Source organism: Schistocerca nitens, chromosome 1, assembly GCF_023898315.1.
Source record: "Schistocerca nitens isolate TAMUIC-IGC-003100 chromosome 1, iqSchNite1.1, whole genome shotgun sequence".
In the NCBI taxonomy this organism is placed as follows: domain Eukaryota; kingdom Metazoa; phylum Arthropoda; class Insecta; order Orthoptera; family Acrididae; genus Schistocerca; species Schistocerca nitens.
In genome coordinates this window covers 250,902,324-250,920,882 of record NC_064614.1, presented here as the reverse complement: position 1 = coordinate 250,920,882, position 18,559 = coordinate 250,902,324, and the positions used below count along the sequence as shown (strand labels likewise).

The following is an 18,559-nucleotide window of genomic DNA, read 5'->3' as shown; positions in this document are numbered from 1 at the left end:
CTGTCCCTGCTCTGCCTCTAATGACCTTGTCATCAATATTTATTCTCTCATTCTATCACAACATATAAAACTGTATAGAAATTTTGCGGCATTGACTTTGGGTGTGAGAAATAAGAAAGAGGACTTAAGCACAATACTGGTTATATTCTGAGAACATTGTGTAGGTCAGCTTGACAGACATGGAAATGTCTGGATACTTGTTTGTTTCTGAGTAAATTACTTATTCTGGGTTTCATATTAAAATTACAGTAAAAAATTCTGTTAAGTACTCAAAAGTCTAAGTAATGCCACATAATAATGAATATACTTATTAACATTATTTAATACTTCCCTAGAGTTTATTATTAGGGATATTGACACTGCAATGATTAATTTTTTAAGTTGACAGGTTTTACATTTAATGTCACTGACAGCTCCTCAGCATATCGTGTTAGTAATTGCACAGCATTATCCATTTTATTATTTCTGAACGTATATGGGAGAAAAGAACAGAAGTGTTAAAATTTATACTTTGTCACTCATGAAATATTGATAAGAAATCATAGTCACAAGCAGTTAAAACAGCTAAATCTAGATATTATAATAAGTACAAAGAACATTCTGACCCTTATTATAACTTTGGGCATGTCCAAAAGAACAGACACCATTGATGACCTAAATGTTGATGCACACAAAACAATAATATTTGCTGATGACACAACTGTACTCCTCAATGGGGAGAATACAGAGGCTGTGCAAAAAGTTGTGAACTTGGCTACTGATCAACTCAGCAACTGGGCAAAAATCAACAGATTAACTATCAACACCAAAAAGACAGCTTCCATGAACTTCCACACAACACAAAATGCAAATTCCTCTCAGCCATTTGTCACTATAAATAACCAGCCAATAGATACTGACACTCTTTTTAAACTCCTAGGTCTGTGGGTTCACGATAACCTGAAATGGAATACACATACAGGAAAGGTAAATGCCAGGATTTGTACTGGCTGTTATGCACTGAGTGTACTGAAAACATGTGCTAGCCTGAAAACATTAACCAGTGCATACTACGCTTGCATACAAGCCCACCTAAAATATGGTGTAATATTCTGGGGAAATTCTCCAACTGCTCTGAGCACATTCAGAATCCAGAAGAGAGTAATGAGGATTATTACTGGGAGCAAACCCAGAGACTCCTGCAAACCCATCTTCAGAAAGTTGGAAATTCTTACGCTGCCATGCCTCTACATTCTTGAGACTCTAAAATTTTTCAGAAAACACACAGTGCCAACTGACCCCAGAGTCGTAAAAAATAATGAAATACATGAACACAACACCAGGAAAAACGCAAACCTGCATGTTATATGTACAAACACCCAACTGTGTAAAAAGGGAGTTTTCCACATGGGCCTCCAACTGTTCAACAATCTTCCCACTAGTATTAAGTCCATCGAAGACAACATAAAATTTAGCAAAGCCGTGAAGTCATATTTGTTGTGTCACTGTTTTTACTCTGTAAATGAATACTTAGAACAGTAGTCTTGCTGTTTGTGTTAAATTGAAAACATTGAGCAATGTAATACATTAGGATACTATAGGCCTACGTTAATATATGTTAACAATGTTAAATGATATTTTCCGACATCTGCAACACACTGTGTACCATCAGACCACATGGAATAAATAAATAAAAAAAAAAGCCATCTGGAACGAAATTAGAATTATATTAATACCTTCATCTGCTAACAGGTGTTGATATATATCAAAGGGGACAGGTGAAAATGTGTGTCCTGACCGGGACTCGAACCCGGGATCTCCTGCTTACATGGCAGACACTCTATCCAACTGAGTGACCGAGGGCACAGAGGATAGCGTGACTGCAGGGACTAACTTGTGCACGCCTCCTATGAGACCCACATTCTCATCTTGTATGTCCACACTCTACATTCGTAATGTCCCACCCCAACACACTCATTACTCATCGAAGACATTCTTACCAAGTCCCATAAGAATTCGGGGAATGTGTGTGCATCCGCACAGAAGAAGAAGATCATGGCCAGTGTTATCAGAACTATATACTTATATGGATATGGTGTCTATTCTTTTGGACATGTCTGAAAGAACAGACACCATTGATGACCTGCAGCCGTCTAGAACAAAATTAGAATTATATTAATACATTCAGCTGCTAACAGGTGTTGATATACATCAATGGGGACAGGTGAAAATGTGTACCCCGACCGGGACTCGAACCCGGAATCTCCTGCTTACATGGCAGATGCTCTATCCATCTGAGCCACCAAGGGCACAGAGAATAGCGTGACTGCAGGGACTATCTCATGCATGCCTCCTGCGAGACCCACATTCTCACCTTGTATGGCCACAAACAACATTCATAGTGTCCCACCCCAACACACTCATTACTCGTCGAAGACATCTTACCAAGTCCCATAAGAATTCGTGGAATGTGTATGCATCCACACAGAAGAAGGAGGTCATGGCCAGTGTTACCAGAACTATATACTTATATGGATATGGTGTCTGTTCTTTTGAACATGTCTGAAAGAACAGACACCATTGATGACCTGCAGCCATCTAGAACGAAATTAAAATTATATTAATACATTCAGCTGCTAACAGGTGTTGATATACATCAATGGGGACAGGTGAAAATGTGTACCCCGACTGGGACTCTAACCCGGGATCCCCTGCTTACATGGCAGATGCTCTATCCATCTGAGCCACCGAGGACACAGAGAATAGCATGACTGCAGGGACTATCTCGTGCATGCCTCCTGCGAGACCCACATTCTCACCTTGTATGTCCACACACAAGATTTGTAGTGTCCCACCCCAACACACTCATTACTCATCGAAGACATTCTTGCCAATTCCTGTAAGAGTTCGGGGAATATGTGTGCATCTGCACAGAAGAAGAAGGTCATGGCCGGTGTTGCCAGAACTATATACTTATATGGATACGGTGTCTGTTCTTTTGGACATGTCTGACAAGGTGAGAATGTGGGTCTCGTGGGAGGCGTGCGAGAGATAGTCCCTGCAGTTGCACTATCCTCTGTGACGTTGGTGGCTCAGATGGATAGAGCATCTGCCATGTAAGCAGGAGATCTCGGGTTCGAGTCCCGGTCGGGGCACACATTTTCACCTGTCCCCGTTGATATATATCAAAGTCCATTAGCAGCTGAAGGTATTAATATAATTATAATTTAGCTAAAAATAGTGATAACATCATTCCTTCCAACATTTTCGAAAATATTAGAGAAATATATGAAGCACCGAATCAACAAATATCTAAATGATCCTAATTTACTAAACAGAAATCAGCATGGCTTCCACGCAAGAGAAACACAGAAATAACAGCAATGTGCTACACTTATCAAATAACCCGAAATCTAGGAAAGACACAATAGTGTTGTTCCACAATGCGATCCCTGAAGGACGGTATTTCGTGAAGGTAGAGGCATGGAGGTGGATTCTTCCAAGTAACAGTTGCTGTACGTGCATACACGTGCTTTGCACTTAATGAAAGTGTGTAGCCTTCAAATTATGTCTCTTGCTTGCTTGTACAGAATTTGTCACTTAGCACCACCATCAGCCATGAGAAGTTGCAGCAAACAAAATACAAATTCACTAAATAACTCGCTATGATCATGTGTGATGCTCGCACTAGGTACGACGTTCACAGCGGGGTGCTCAGAACACTACTAAATACCCACTGGCTGTCAGAGAATGTCTGATGTAGGTGCACTGATCAAGCCTAAACCTGACCACCGTCATTTGTGACTCCAACTGTAGGAGTAAATTTAGACACAGAAACAGAAGAATTGGTAAACAATTTTCGTAAAAGTATTGACTAGTTTTCTGCAAATAATCTCACCCTCAATTTAAAAAAGACATAACATATTCAGTTCTGCTTATCTAGTACTACAACAATGGTAGATGCAACACATGGTGAGGAAATAACAAATGGCGTGGAAACTTCAAAATTCTTAGATGTCCATATTAATGACAATTTAAACTGAAAAATGCACATTTTGGAACACCTAAACCATCTCTGTTCAGCCACATTTGCAATTAAAATCATCACAAATCTTGCTGAGGGACAAATCAGTAAGTTGACATATTTTCATTGAAATGTCATACGGTATAATGTTCTGGGGTAGCTCATCTTTAACCCTCGAGTGGGCGCACCTATGCATAAAGTGCACCACTGCAAATAAAATTGTTTTGCATCATTCCATTGTTGATTCACAGTAGTGAGCCCATACCTCCTCCGTCATGATGCTTCATCTAACACAGTGATAAATTGTGCTGACATGTGTGCAAGTGAGCAGCAGCAATATAAAATAAATGATGAGCTGAATGAGAAAAAATTTATGATCCATGCAACAAAATGACCCAGATTACAAGCTGGTAGCACAATCCCACAATTGGGCTGTTGTGTATTAGATAATTAGTAATCAAATAAGCGGTTGGCTGGGATCTGATGCAACTGTGCTGTTTAATGTTTCAAGTGGTTCAGTACTGTGGGGTAACAACTGTCTGTGGCAACAGAGTGATATGATGGAAGTTTATTTTATTATTGTTTAGTTAAACAATGCTTTAGACATTTAATATAAGTATAGTTTATCGTTGTTTCATTAAACTGTGATTTGGTCATATATGTTTACCTTTGTAACATAAATATAGCTCTTATAATTAAATTTCCTTGAGACATTTAAGCAGCACTGTTGCCCTAGTGCTGTGCTGTATAGTAAGCAAAAAGACCCAAGTTCAAGTCCCAGCCATGGCACAAATTTTAATTCATTTCTTTAGCCTCCACCAATCTCATAAATATAGTTATTCCTTGCAGGTGTTCAAACTATGACACGTGCCCACTTGTATTACGAAAAACACTGTGTGCCCACTTAAAAGTTAAGAAACAAAGTCTTCATTGCTCATACACAAGCTGTAAAAATAATATGTGGTATTTACCCACATTCATCTCGTAGACTTCTGTTTCAGGAGTTAGCCATTCTGACTACTGCTTCACAGTATGTTTATTCCTTCATGAAGTTTGTTGTAAATAATCCACTACAGTTCAAAAGGAACAATGATGTACATCATTACAATACCAGGAGGAAAAGTGACATTAAGGTTGTCTTTAGCACAAAAAAGGGGTGCACAGTGCTGCAACAAATTTTTTTGATTCCTTGCCCAGTGATGTAAAATGTCTGGCAGATAGCAAAGTAAAATTTAAAAACAAACAGAAAAAATTCTCCTTGACAACTCCTTCTATTTCACAGGAGAATTTATATTATAATAAGTGTGTAAAATGTGGCTGTTAGGAATTAGTAACACCTGTATTTAAAAAAAGAAAAAAACGACTTATGATTGGTCAACATGTAGTCATATTGACAAATTAATTTGCGATGGAATGTAAAATGACTCATTCCACATCATTCTGATTTAATGTGCAAAATTATCCATGGATCATGAAACAAACTATATAACTAACTAGCTAACAAACTAACTAATCTCCAAAGCATGATTCTCAGTCATGGCATCTTCTTAGAAAAATTGGAAGAAAGAAGTAGTTTGAATCATACCTCCAAAACAGAACCTAGAGTGTAGGACTGATGACAGCTTACTACAACCATAAAATCAATTTAGTATCAGATGCAAAAAAGTGGAAACAGGAGTAGCATAAGACAACAGTCTGTGTCCTTTATTATTCCATGTCTATATAAATGACATTCACGCATTGGAATATTACAGCCAATGCTGCACTACTCAAAGATGATACTAGTGTGATAATAGGTGTGCCACAGCAATTGCTGCATACAACTACTGATTAAATCCTAAAGTATGTCCACCCTTGGTTAATGCAAAGAGGTTGACATTAAATGTCAAGAAACAAATTACATGTATGATGTATGTATGCAGACTGAAGTGACACATCAAAATTTGTACCAAGGCAAGAATTTGAACCCAGGTCTCCCATTCACTAGGCAGATGGATTAACCATGATACCACGCTGGCCAAGTTGCTTTGAACAACTGTGTGGACTACCCTAGCACACTTCCCTCCTCGATCCAAATTCTCATTCATGCCTCAACTTACTTGGTATTGCAGAAGTTCTTCAACTGTATTGGACTAGCACTTCAGCAATGCACTGCTGTTTGAGTTTAGACGGAATATCAAGTGGGCTGAGGCACGAATGGGACTGAGAATGGAGGCATGCTAGGGTAGTCCATGTAGTTGTGCAAATCCACTATTCCAAGGTGCTGTAATGGTTAGCACATCTGTCTAATGAGTAGGAGAGCTGGTTTCAAATCCTGGCCTTGGTATAAATTTTCATCTGCAGCTTCAGCCTGCATACATATGTCATAGATATCTGAGACTTGAAAAGATCCCTGGAACCATATAATTTCATTTGATTAAATTAATTACAGTTTGGGAAAATAAAATAAATCAAAACATGAATCTAGACCTGGTGTTCGGTGACAAATACCACATTTACAAACATCAAATTGGGTCAGTGATACAATAAAATTATTACGTCACGTGACTTCTTTCTACTGACTTCACATTTCCTTAATCTTGGGGACTGATGACCCTGTAGTTTGGTCCATTTACTCTCCCCACCAACCAATCTTAACCTTGTCTCTGGAGCTTATCACACCTATATACTAACTGTACTTGTCTATGCTGAATCTTGGTAGATGTATATCTAATTAGAGATGGTAAGTGGTTGCTTTTCTTTAATTTAATATATTAAGATAGACACAAAGCCCATGCCTACTACAGTAGTACAAGTTTATATGCCAACTAGCTCTGCAGATGATGAAGAAATTGATGAAATGTATGACGAGATAAAAGAAATTATTCAGGTAGTGAAGGGAGACGAAAATTTAATAGTCATGGGTGACTGGAATTCGTCAGTAGGAAAAGGGAGAGAAGGAAACATAGTAGGTGAATATGGATTGGGGGGAAGAAATGAAAGAGGAAGCCGCCTTGTAGAATTTTGCACAGAGCATAACTTAATCATAGCTAACACTTGGTTCAAGAATCATAAAAGAAGGTTGTATACCTGGAAGAATCCTGGAGATACTAATAGGTATCAGATAGATTATATAATGGTAAGACAGAGATTTAGGAACTAGGTTTTAAATTGTAAGACATTTCCAGGGGCAGATGTGGATTCTGACCACAATCTATTGGTTATGAACTGCAGATTGAAACTGAAGAAACTGCAAAAAGGTGGGAATTTAAGGAGATGGGACCTGGATAAACTGAAAAAACCAGAGGTTGTAGAGAGTTTCAGGGAGAGCATAAGGGAACAATTGACAGGAATGGGGGAAAGAAATACAGTAGAAGAAGAATGGGTAGCTCTGAGGGATGAAGTAGTGAAAGCAGCAGAGGATCAAGTAGGTAAAAAGACGAGGGCTAATAGAAATCCTTGGGTAACAGAAGAAATATTGAATTTAATTGATGAAAGGAGAAAATATAAAAATGCAGTAAATGAAGCAGGCAAAAGGGAATACAAACGTCTCAAAAATGAGATCGACAGAAAGTGCAGAATGGCTAAGCAGGGATGGCTAGAGGACAAATGTAAGGATGTAGAGGCTTGTCTCACTAGGGGTAAGATAGATACTGCCTACAGGAAAATTAAAGAGACCTTTGGAGAGAAGAGAACCACTTGTATGAATATCAAGAGCTCAGATGGCAACCCAGTTCTAAGCAAAGATGGGAAGGCAGAAAGGTGGAAGGAGTATATAGAGGGTTTATACAAGGGCGATGTACTTGAGGACAGTATTATGGAAATGGAAGAGGATGTAGATGAAGATGAAATGGGAGATAAGATACTGCGTGAAGAGTTTGACAGAGCACTGAAAGACCTGAGTCGAAACAAGGCCCCGGGAGTAGACAACATTCCATTAGAACTACTGATGGCCTTGGGAGAGCCAGTCATGACAAAACTCTACCATCTGGTGAGCAAGATGTATGAGACAGGCGAAATACCCACAGACTTCAAGAAGAATATAATAATTCCAATCCCAAAGAAAGCAGGTGTTGACAGATGTGAAAATTACCGAACTATCAGTTTAATAAGTCACAGCTGCAAAATACTAACGCGAATTCTTTACAGACGAATGGAAAAACTGGTAGAAGCGGACCTCGGGGAAGATCAGTTTGGATTCCGTAGAAATGTTGGAACACGTGAGACAATACTAACCTTACGACTTATCTTATAAGAAAGATTAAGGAAAGGCAAACCTACGTTTCTAGCATTTGTAGACTTAGAGAAAGCTTTTGACAACGTTAACTGGAATACTCTCTTTCAAATTCTGAAGGTGGCAGGGGTAAAATACAGGGAGCGAAAGGCTATTTACAATTTGTACAGAAACCAGATGGCAGTTATAAGAGTCGAGGGGCATGAAAGGGAAGCAGTGGTTGGGAAGGGAGTGAGACAGGGTTGTAGCCTCTCCCCGATGTTATTCAATCTGTATATTGAGCAAGCAGTAAAGGAAACAAAAGAAAAATTCAGAGTAGGTGTTAAAATTCATGGAGAAGAAGTAAAAACTTTGAGGTTCGCCGATGACATTGTAATTCTGTCAGAGACAGCAAAGGACTTGGAAGAGCAGTTGAACGGAATGGACAGTGTCTTGAAAGGAGGATATAAGATGAACATCAACAAAAACAAAACGAGGATAATGGAATGTAGTCAAATTAAATCGGGTGATGCTGAGGGGATTAGATTAGGAAATGAGACACTTAAAGTAGTAAAGGAGTTTTGCTATTTAGGGAGCAAAATAACTGATGATGGTCGAAGTAGAGAGGATATAAAATGTAGACTGGCAATGGCAAGGAAATCGTTTCTGAAGAAGAGAAATTTGTTAACATCGAGTATAGATTTAAGTGTCAGGAAGTCGTTTCTGAAAGTATTTGTATGGAGTGTAGCCATGTATGGAAGTGAAACATGGACGATAAACAGTTTGGACAAGAAGAGAATAGAAGCTTTCGAAATGTGGTGCTACAGAAGAATGCTGAAGATAAGGTGGGTAGATCACGTAACTAATGAGGAGGTATTGAATAGGATTGGGGAGAAGAGAAGTTTGTGGCTCAACTTGACTAGAAGAAGGAATCGGTTGGTAGCACATGTTTTGAGGCATCAAGGGATCACAAATTTAGCATTGGAGGGCAGCGTGGAGGGTAAAAATCGTAGAGGGGACCAAGAGATCAATACACTAAGCAGATTCAGAAGGATGTAGGTTGCAGTAGGTACTGGGAGATGAAGAAGCTTGCACAGGATAGAGTAGCATGGAGAGCTGCATCAAACCAGTCTCAGGACTGAAGACCACAACAACAACAACAATATATTAATATCGAATTTTATTCAAGTTACACATACCATGGAATCCTTTTCAGAAGCTCACAATCTGGATTCTTTTTATTCTCTTCTATTATTTTTATGAAAGAATGATAACAATGGAACATAATATCCATCTTCTTGACAACTATCATTTTATACCAAGCTACGAGATTTTATAGATAAATTGAACAATGTGTAAGTGAGGCGCACTAGAAGAAGAAATTACACACGTTACTATGACTGGATAAATTACCTTCTAAGCAATAATACCAAATGAAAATAGTAAGAGACTATGAAATATCCTTCTTGGGCTGTAAGAATGCTCCAGCAAAAGTTTTGTTGTTTTATTCCACAGATAAAGACTAGACTTTTTATAAATGTTGAAACCATGGTAAATGGGTTTTAATAAACCTTCAAATTTGCAACTGATTGGTTGTTTTACCATTTCTACAAGAAGAATTCATTCTATGGTTGCTGCTCCTACCATGTAGAAAGTTAAAGTCTTATGATTTCCTTAATAAAGGATTATGCTCATAAAGAGTATCAGATGATAATTTTTTTCTCTTCCTCATTCACACACCTATAGGTTCTTCTGTTCTCCTACATGAAACCTATGTTCTATGTCTTCTTCTTTGTTACAAAATGTTGTCCCCATACAAGATACTCCTTCATGTTCACTTTCCTGTTAGTTCTGTTATCCATGGTTACATTTATTTCTTGATCCTCATAACTATAAACTAATATACTGCAAGGTAAATTACAGACAGCTTTTTATAAATGCAGAAGAAATGAAACATAAGAAACAAACTTGCCCCTTTCCACTTTTATGAAAAAGAATGCCTTTCTAATATGGCAATAAGGAAAATCTCCTACCAACCAATGCTTAAGGTATTTCTGATTTGTAGCATGACTCGCTACATCATCTATGGATATTATTAAAATCAAAGTCTCAAGAAGAAAATTGTTTCTGTCTTGTTCTTAAATTAAACTGGTTTGTAACACGAGCTGACAACATACTGGAAAATGTCTGTTTGGCACAACATATTGAATCTCAAGTTGTACATTTAAGTATAAGCTCCGTAGTTAATGATTACTTAATTGTATGTTTATTCAAACTGCCACAAAGGTTTATACAGTAGCATTCTAATATGTATTGGACCAAAAAGGGTGAATGGAGAAAAAAAGGAGGGAAGAGATAAAAAACGGAAATGTGGAAAAAAAAGAGCTACAAATCTTTAACTATGTTAGGACATGTACACTTCAACAGACAAAAAGCCTTCATCTCCACAACAATGCAAGTTGACAGGGTTTACAAAATTAATGCATTTCACATGCATTAACAATGAAATTTCTGCATTAAAACAATCCAAAATATCACTATCCCCAACTAAGATCTTTCATACAATTGGTAAGAAATTGAACTAACTAACTAAACGAGTTCTACAAGTATTTTACTCTTGTTATTTTAAGGAAAATGAAGTAGTAAAGAGCTCAATAATCAAGAAAATAAATACAAAAAAGTAGAATAAATGAAATTATTGAAAAACAAGAATAAATTAAAATAGCACTGATACGTTTCTATATTTAAATAGGTTTTTGTTAACTGGTGTTGCTCTCCACAAATTGCCTTTACAAAGTATGTTCTGTATTCTAGGGTATTTACTGGCTGTTTTAGCTATGATTTGTGTTTCAGTGATTATGAATATCATACTACAATTAGCTGGTGATGAAGGAAAACTAATATAAAACACATGCATCGAAGATATTACAGTCATGCAGCTATACGAGTGTATCATCATTAGTAAAATCACATACATTTACCAGAGTAACAAATACACGATTAAAGCTTTACTGGACAAAATGCAATATTTAAAATAATTAAATAAAAGCACTCCAAATAAATCTTTCATGTGATTACCATAACTTTGCTGTGAGTGTTGTGCACCGCTCCATCCTCTTGGTGCCTTAGGTTTGTACAGAAAGTCCTTTTCATGACCAGAAACTCTTTGGCTTGGAGGCTGACTGACACCGGTAGAGGGTGTAAGAGGAGTAAATGCTGGTTCAGCTGATACAGGTTGTGGTGTTGTTGATTTGTAGCTGTCAAATGTTGAACTCAGAACTGGCTCAGGTGCAGCTGGTGTTGGAGCACTAGAAAAGCTCCATGACTGCAGTGGTTTGAGTTCCTGGAAAGCTGCATCCACGGAACCAGTCTCCAGAGCAGCTTCCCATGGAGATTTCACAAGGCGAAGCCTTGGTAGAGTAAACCGCTCCTGTTGATAAAACAAGTCTCACACTTTTATAGTTGAAAAGAAGACATGAACAAATCAATATTTACAATTTTCATTACTGTCTCATGTAAAGGGACATCCTCCCCTAGCATTGCTTTACCTGGACAGAAGTATTCGACACCAGAAATATTTTAGAATTTTGAACAGGTAAATATTATCTCAGCTGTTTTTCTAAAAAAAATCATATGATTTTGTAGACAAGATGCTATATTTCAAGCTAAAATCTATGAAAAGAAATTACTTTATTTTTGCTGTCACAATCAATATGTACTAGCTCTGGATGTACAGTTAAAATTATTTTTTTAGAAACATTTGAGATTATGAAATATTTGGCACACTTAAAATTTCTATTATTATTTACACAATTTGGTGCTATTTATTACATTTATTTCTGGATTCATTTATAAATTAATAGAAATTCATTTATCAAGAAAATTTTAAACCCTTTGGAATATTGTTATTACCGCAGTGTGAAGGAGTAGTGGGCATGCCTCTGATGTGATCGATTGTGTTTTTGTATGTTGGAAGAACACAAATTCAAAAGACAGTGTGATACAATAAAATGTGAGACAATAAATTATCGTGAAAACAAAAATACAGTGCAAGCATTCTACAAAGTTAATTATGTCAACTGGAACCATGAGAACCTAAAATGTCAAAAATTTCATCTTCAAGAATCAGCCCCTAGACATGAAGAACTGGTGCCAACTACAAGAAAAGAAGATAAGTAAAAAGTTTTTTGTAAATCTTACTCTTGTATTTTTGAAAAAAAGAGACCTTACCATTGGCAATAATAGTGACAACAACAAATTGTGGGAGGGGGAGATACAACTTTGACTTTTTGGTTATTCAGTATACTCTTTACTGGTTACAATGGTCTCAGATATAAGGTCCCGATTATAGCAAACTGCTTTACTTAGTCAATTTATATTGCTGCTGGCTTGAGAAGTGCACGTACTTGGCGGACAGGAGAGTAAGAAATATCAGCACTACTGCCACCTCTACTGACCCAAAATCCTGTATCTCTGTTGAGTGGCCCATTCTCTATATACAGTGAAACATGAGAATGCTTAACATGAAAAATCAGTTAACACAAAATAATACTGTAGGCCTGGAAAAAATACTCATACATTGCATGCATTTGTTTCTTTTAAAGCACAATGAAATCTGTTTAATGCAGAAAAATTTAGTCCCTTGGGAGAACTAGTAGTGAAGAGTAACATGGTTGTCTGACTTCATTGACCTTTGTTTTTTATTAGACCAAAATAAGCAATGGCCACTATGTTGCTATGTTATCAGTTATCCTCGGGTGCTGCCATTGACAAACACTTTAGGCAGTTTTCAAATACGGTGAAGGACATGTGAAAGGTAGTGAATAGTGTGTTGACATCAGATTTCCTTTCTAATTTCAGCTTGTTATTTTTCTGCACATAATAACAGGCAAAGTGGGATAGAAAAAATTGCTACTTCCCAAAAACAAAGATGAAACTGCTTTAGGCAGCTACTGAAAATGAAGACTGGAAGCAGAAATCTGTAAAGATTCTTGCAATGCTACATCTACACTGTCAACATTAATTAAAAATAGTGGCCAAATTATGTCAATGTTTTCGTATCACACTAGTAAAACTGAATACTTCATGCCTAACTTAGTACCCTTTTTTTTTTAAATAAGCAGCAAGTCTCCAAAACAGACAATGTTTTGGACTGCAAACTAGCCCTTATTGTTATAAAAATTCACCCAACAGTAGGTTCAAAAGTTTTATGCCACTGACACTGAGTCTCAGACTTGGAACAATCATTTTAGTAAACAGTGAATAATCAATTTAATAACTATTGTAAAGTAACACTAGCAAGCCATTTACCAGAAAATCTTCACAATTTCTTTACTGTGTATGGGTGATGTTTTTGGAAGTGAGACAAATTTTCCTGGAGTAAGCAAAAATCTGTGGGTACTAAGAAACATATACAGAATAAAGGATACGTAAATTTACAAAGCAACATATCACATTACAAAATCTAGGTGAAGCCCCTTATGAATATTCTCCTACAGTATGCATATTCATCAAACATAACTCTCGTTCTCTATCTCTCCCTATCTACTTCTTCCTCATGACTTCTCCTTTGTCAGATGCTGATATATCTTTTCTGTTTCCCATAACACGTGAAAATTCACTGTCTGCTGACTGATAAGACCAGTTGTCTTGTACCACTTCACACCACATTAATTTGTCATGAGCATCACAGCCATATTGCTGAGTTTTTTACTGTCCCATGTATTAGTACAGTATGCACATTATTTTCATTGACCTCTCAGATTTCTTATCTCAGTCAATAACAGTTTGAAGCCCTTGGGTCTGTTGTGTTTCTTGAAAGTATGTTACCAATCTAAGCAATTAAAAAGTAACAAGTTACATCATTCTAGTGCGAATAATGAAGCAATTCCTGGTTCACTGCTTGTTACTTTTGTGTCACTGTTTTAAGTTTGTAAATGCGTGTTACAAAGCACAAAATGAAAATCTCATTTATCTTGTAGCTGTTTTGATAGAGGAAGATTGAGATTACCCCATTCTCAACATCAATCACCTGGTGGCAGAATATGAATGGCACACAATTTCCTTCCTTTTACCCTTCCCAACACTACTGAAACAGGCTAAGGAAAAATGTGCACACAGCACTTCAAGTAAATCGTTTGATGTGGATCTCTGATGCTTTGGTTACCTGTATCTCATTCAGTTTTTGTGCATGTTGCACACGTGATGTATCTAAATATGATGGAACAATTGGTGGCAGCTGACTGGGAGTCCCAATGCTACTCTGGCGTTGCAGAGTGCTTGATGAAGAAATATAATCAGTAGCTGTGCTGCTTGTGCTGGACTTCTTCACAGTAGTTTCATCAACCACCCATTTTTCAGACTTCTTTCGTCGCTTTGCAAAGAGCTCAGCACCTGCAATGTCACAGAGGAGTATTATAACACTTGAAATTTGCTAGGTTATTTGATGTAGCTTAATGCAATAGACAGATAGAAATTAGAACCAGAGAAAAACTGTTTGTAATAGTTGGATAAAAGAAGGACTGGGGGGGGGGGGGGGTGCACAGTACAAAAAATATGGAAATAGTGAGAGGGATTATTCCCCTTCCTCAAATTTGAGCTGCTTATGTTGAATGCAATGACAAAAACGAAGCAGAAAACTGCATATAAGTGTCATTTGATACAGCTAAGAACAAAATATGACAGTTGAGTATCATATCAAAAATGGGTGGGTACATGAGGAACAAATCCACAAAGACAAATGATACAAAGACAGGGACACCTCAAAAAGAAATTAAAATAATTAATTTACAAGTATTGCACATTTGATGCCGCATGGTTACCAATGTAAAAACATCTATCGTTAATGAAATCCACCCCCACTATTGCCTGCACACATGCATGTGCGTGCTTGTGCACACACACACACATCCTGTGAACCCTACCAAGGATACAATTTGTAAACAAGGTATAAGATGAATAAAGGAATGTGATTTATGAGAATACTTTTTGCTGTGATGTTCTATACCAGTCTGTCAAAGATTGTTTTTTCTAGGTCTTGAAAGACAGCACAGAACTGAAAAAGCAGTTCATTATATTACTTACTCTGATGGTAAATCCAGGATGGAATGTAACAATATTATGAGAAGGAAATATTATTATAATATTGTTACTCTGACAGTTAGTTTTTATGACGTCTAAAGCCGACTTAACACAATATAATAATAGCCAAATCCAAGTTAGTTGTTTGTGTGGCATAAGATTAGTTTTTGTAAATTTTCATGTACTGTTCTTACAGCCAGAACACATACCAATTTTTCAAGTAATTGCGTTGATGCTGAAGAGAGGATTCTTTCTTTTTTTCCCTTTCCTTATCAATGTTTGACAAAACTTCTACATTTTGTTCTAAAAAAACCTATAAGGACTGGGGAGATGATGTCTGGCCTCACGATAAAACTTTTGGTAACAAATAACTTTTCAACTATATGTTGAGGTTTATGCCACCAAATATGCAGGACATCCAAGTTCATACATTAACATCACTCAAATGTCTGTGCGATTTTTCAACTGTACAAAGTGCAATGTGGCCCAGCTAAGGCTTAATCTTGGACTGATCAAAATGTTAATAATGTTCACATTTGTGTGTAGTATGTCTTCATAATTTTGGTAATATCATTTTTTATTTTGTTATAGACTTACAGCTCAAGCTGTTGCTAGCATCCCTTTTTTTACTGTTTGTTTCTTCTGTATTCTTCTCACATTTTTAACTCAGGTGCCATTTGACTTGTTTTAATACCATTATCTATCTGTTCTGATCTTGCAATGGTATTTTCTTATCTGCACATCTACCACACCCAACTGCAAATTTTTCGTGACCCTCTGTTACACTACATCTCTCCAGTACTTCCAGTTCTTTCTACTATGGTTTTCCTGTAGTTAATTTTTGCTTCTGTATACTGCTGTATTCAAAACTCACAGTTTCAGAAATGATTTTATTAGTCCTATCTTAATTGTTTTTATACCAGTAGAGATATTTGGGTGAAGAAAACTTTCTGCACTGCACTAAACTGCTCTTGATGTCTTCTCTTCTTGTGTAAAATTATTCCTTAGATTTCAAATTTTTTTTCAGTTCCTCTGCTGTGTCTTCCCAAACATGGATGTTAAGCACCTAAATATTCTTCTTTGTGGCTCCTTTCACAACTTTTTCTTTTGTTTTTTTTGTTCAGCCTTAGCCCAAATTCTGTGATAAGTAACTTTTCTGCTCCATTCCTTTCCACCTTTATTGTCTTTCTTACGTCGATGATAAAGCCATCTGTAAACTTCATCATTGTTTCAGTGCATCCTTTTTAGAAATAGTTTTCAGTTCTCTTTATGGTTTCTCAAATTTAAAATTTAAACAGTGGTGACTCTCTGTTCTTCCTTCTGTTTTGCTATACATAGTCAGAATCACTGCCCTCATGTCCTAATCTAATCACAAACTAGTTTTATCTAGTGCCTCCTCAATTTTTCTCCATATTTTCCAATATATTACTCTAGTCAGCAGTTAGCAAGCAAAAGATGTCTGAGCTATTCTTTAACAGTTCTCATATCTGCTTCTCCAAGCCCTCTTCAATATAATTATTAAGTAACCTTGGTCACCAAACACTTTCTTTGAAGAACTCAATGTATACCATACCACTGACTGTGGATAGCCGAAGATACTTCATAGACATAATCCAGTGCAGTTCTCCAAGACACCAAAGCTACAGTTGACAGCAAACATGGAGCTGCCATTAATTCTGGCTTTTGACCATTCACATTGAAGAGCTATTGGCTCTCTGTATTAACCCAAAGAGAAACTTTCAAATTATCAGATGTGTTCTTCACTATTGCCATTTCAGTTTCAAGATTTTAATACAAATTGCAAAGTTTCCCTTATACATAAGCATACCAGGTGTAGAAATATAAAACCGGAATTTCCCTATAGTTGGTGCTAGCTGTCAGTGTAGGGCCCGTGACACCGCGTCTGCAGCACCATCTGCATCATGTGACGGATGACAATGAATGTCAACACACAGTAATCCAAGTTCCAATATTCGGTATCTGTTTCAAACCTGTAAACATGTCGAGTTTGTGCCTACAAACTATGATTTGTGGACAGCATTGGTTCTCTGTTGTCATTTGAAGAAAACTGCTACAGAATTACATTGAATGCTTGTTGAAGCTTTCAGTGAACATACTCTTTGGAAAACACAGTGTTTTTAGTGGTTCGAAAAATTAAAAAGTGGTGATTTTGACGTGAGAAATGACAAGCGCTAGGAAACCACCAAAAAAATTTGAAGACAATGAATTGCAGGCATTATTGGATGAAGACGATACTCAAACTCAACAGGAACTTGCAGAACAATTGAATTTGAATGGCTCGCTGACTGGTTCACTTCAAAAGAAGAATTGTTTTTTGGCATGGCATTCATAGCCTTTTGGAGAGATGGAAGAAATGCATAAATAGCAATGGAGATTATTTTGAACAAAATATTGTTTATCAGTTTCAAACAAGAGACATGTAATTATTGCAACCAAATTCTGGTTTCATACTTCTACACCTGGTAAAACACATTACTGAAAGCCTATGTGAATGAAGGTAATACATGCTTGAAACTGGTATGAATCTAGGTAATGAAAAGAGCAAAGAAAGCTATTCTTTAATGTTAATTTCAAAAGAAAATGGCTAATATTAATTTTTGAAGCAAGAATGAATTTAGGATAACTGTGCAATACAAAACCATAATTCTACAGTTGCAAATAATTCCCATATACTGGATATAACAAAATTTCATTAATAGATTTTTAGGGTTTGTATCTGGTCTCTTGAGAAACAAATTGAGACTAGGTACCCACACCTGGGTACATCATCGAATGCTGCTAGAGATCACAGAAGTTACAGGGGAAAATGTCTACCACCAAACCACTCCTTCAGCAACAAAAGTGACATGTAAGACTGACACTTCTGCCTACACTGTGCTTAACAGTCTCTACGGTGTTGTTGTGGCAGGTGTGGATGCACTCTAACATTGTTAATACTCTCAGGTCCATTGCGAGGAATTTGGCCAGCAGTCTGTCATAATTAAAAATCGTATTTCCTGCTGAAGGGGTGGCCTAATATAGATGTTTCCCTTATAAATTCAACACTCTGTACCATTGTTACATGACATTTCTGGACATGGGTGCCTCTCCTCAATCTGTCCCACAAGACACCATTTACTACCCCTTAAGAAGTTAATCAGAGCATCTGCATTACACCCCATATTGTAGGGCTATCAAAGGCTCAAAATGGTGTTTAATATTGTGGTGCAAAATTCTGCACTAGGTTGCCCACTAGAGTTTTGGCAGGAATTAAAAATCCCCAG

At 37.0% G+C, this 18,559-nt stretch overlaps 1 protein-coding gene across 15 annotated transcripts in view; it reads right to left on the bottom strand.

Annotated features, from left to right (window-relative positions):
• LOC126247140 (synaptopodin-2) overlaps window positions 1–18,559 on the bottom strand; it is a 420,967-nt gene that overhangs the window by 31,172 nt on the left and 371,236 nt on the right. For all 15 annotated transcript variants that reach the window (XM_049948459.1, XM_049948460.1, XM_049948464.1 and 12 more), the window contains 2 exons: window positions 14,362–14,588; window positions 11,274–11,625 (listed from right to left, as the gene is read on the bottom strand). In XM_049948459.1, coding sequence (XP_049804416.1) covers window positions 11,274–11,625; window positions 14,362–14,588 — 579 coding nt within the window. The remainder of the gene's footprint in view (window positions 1–11,273; window positions 11,626–14,361; window positions 14,589–18,559) is intronic.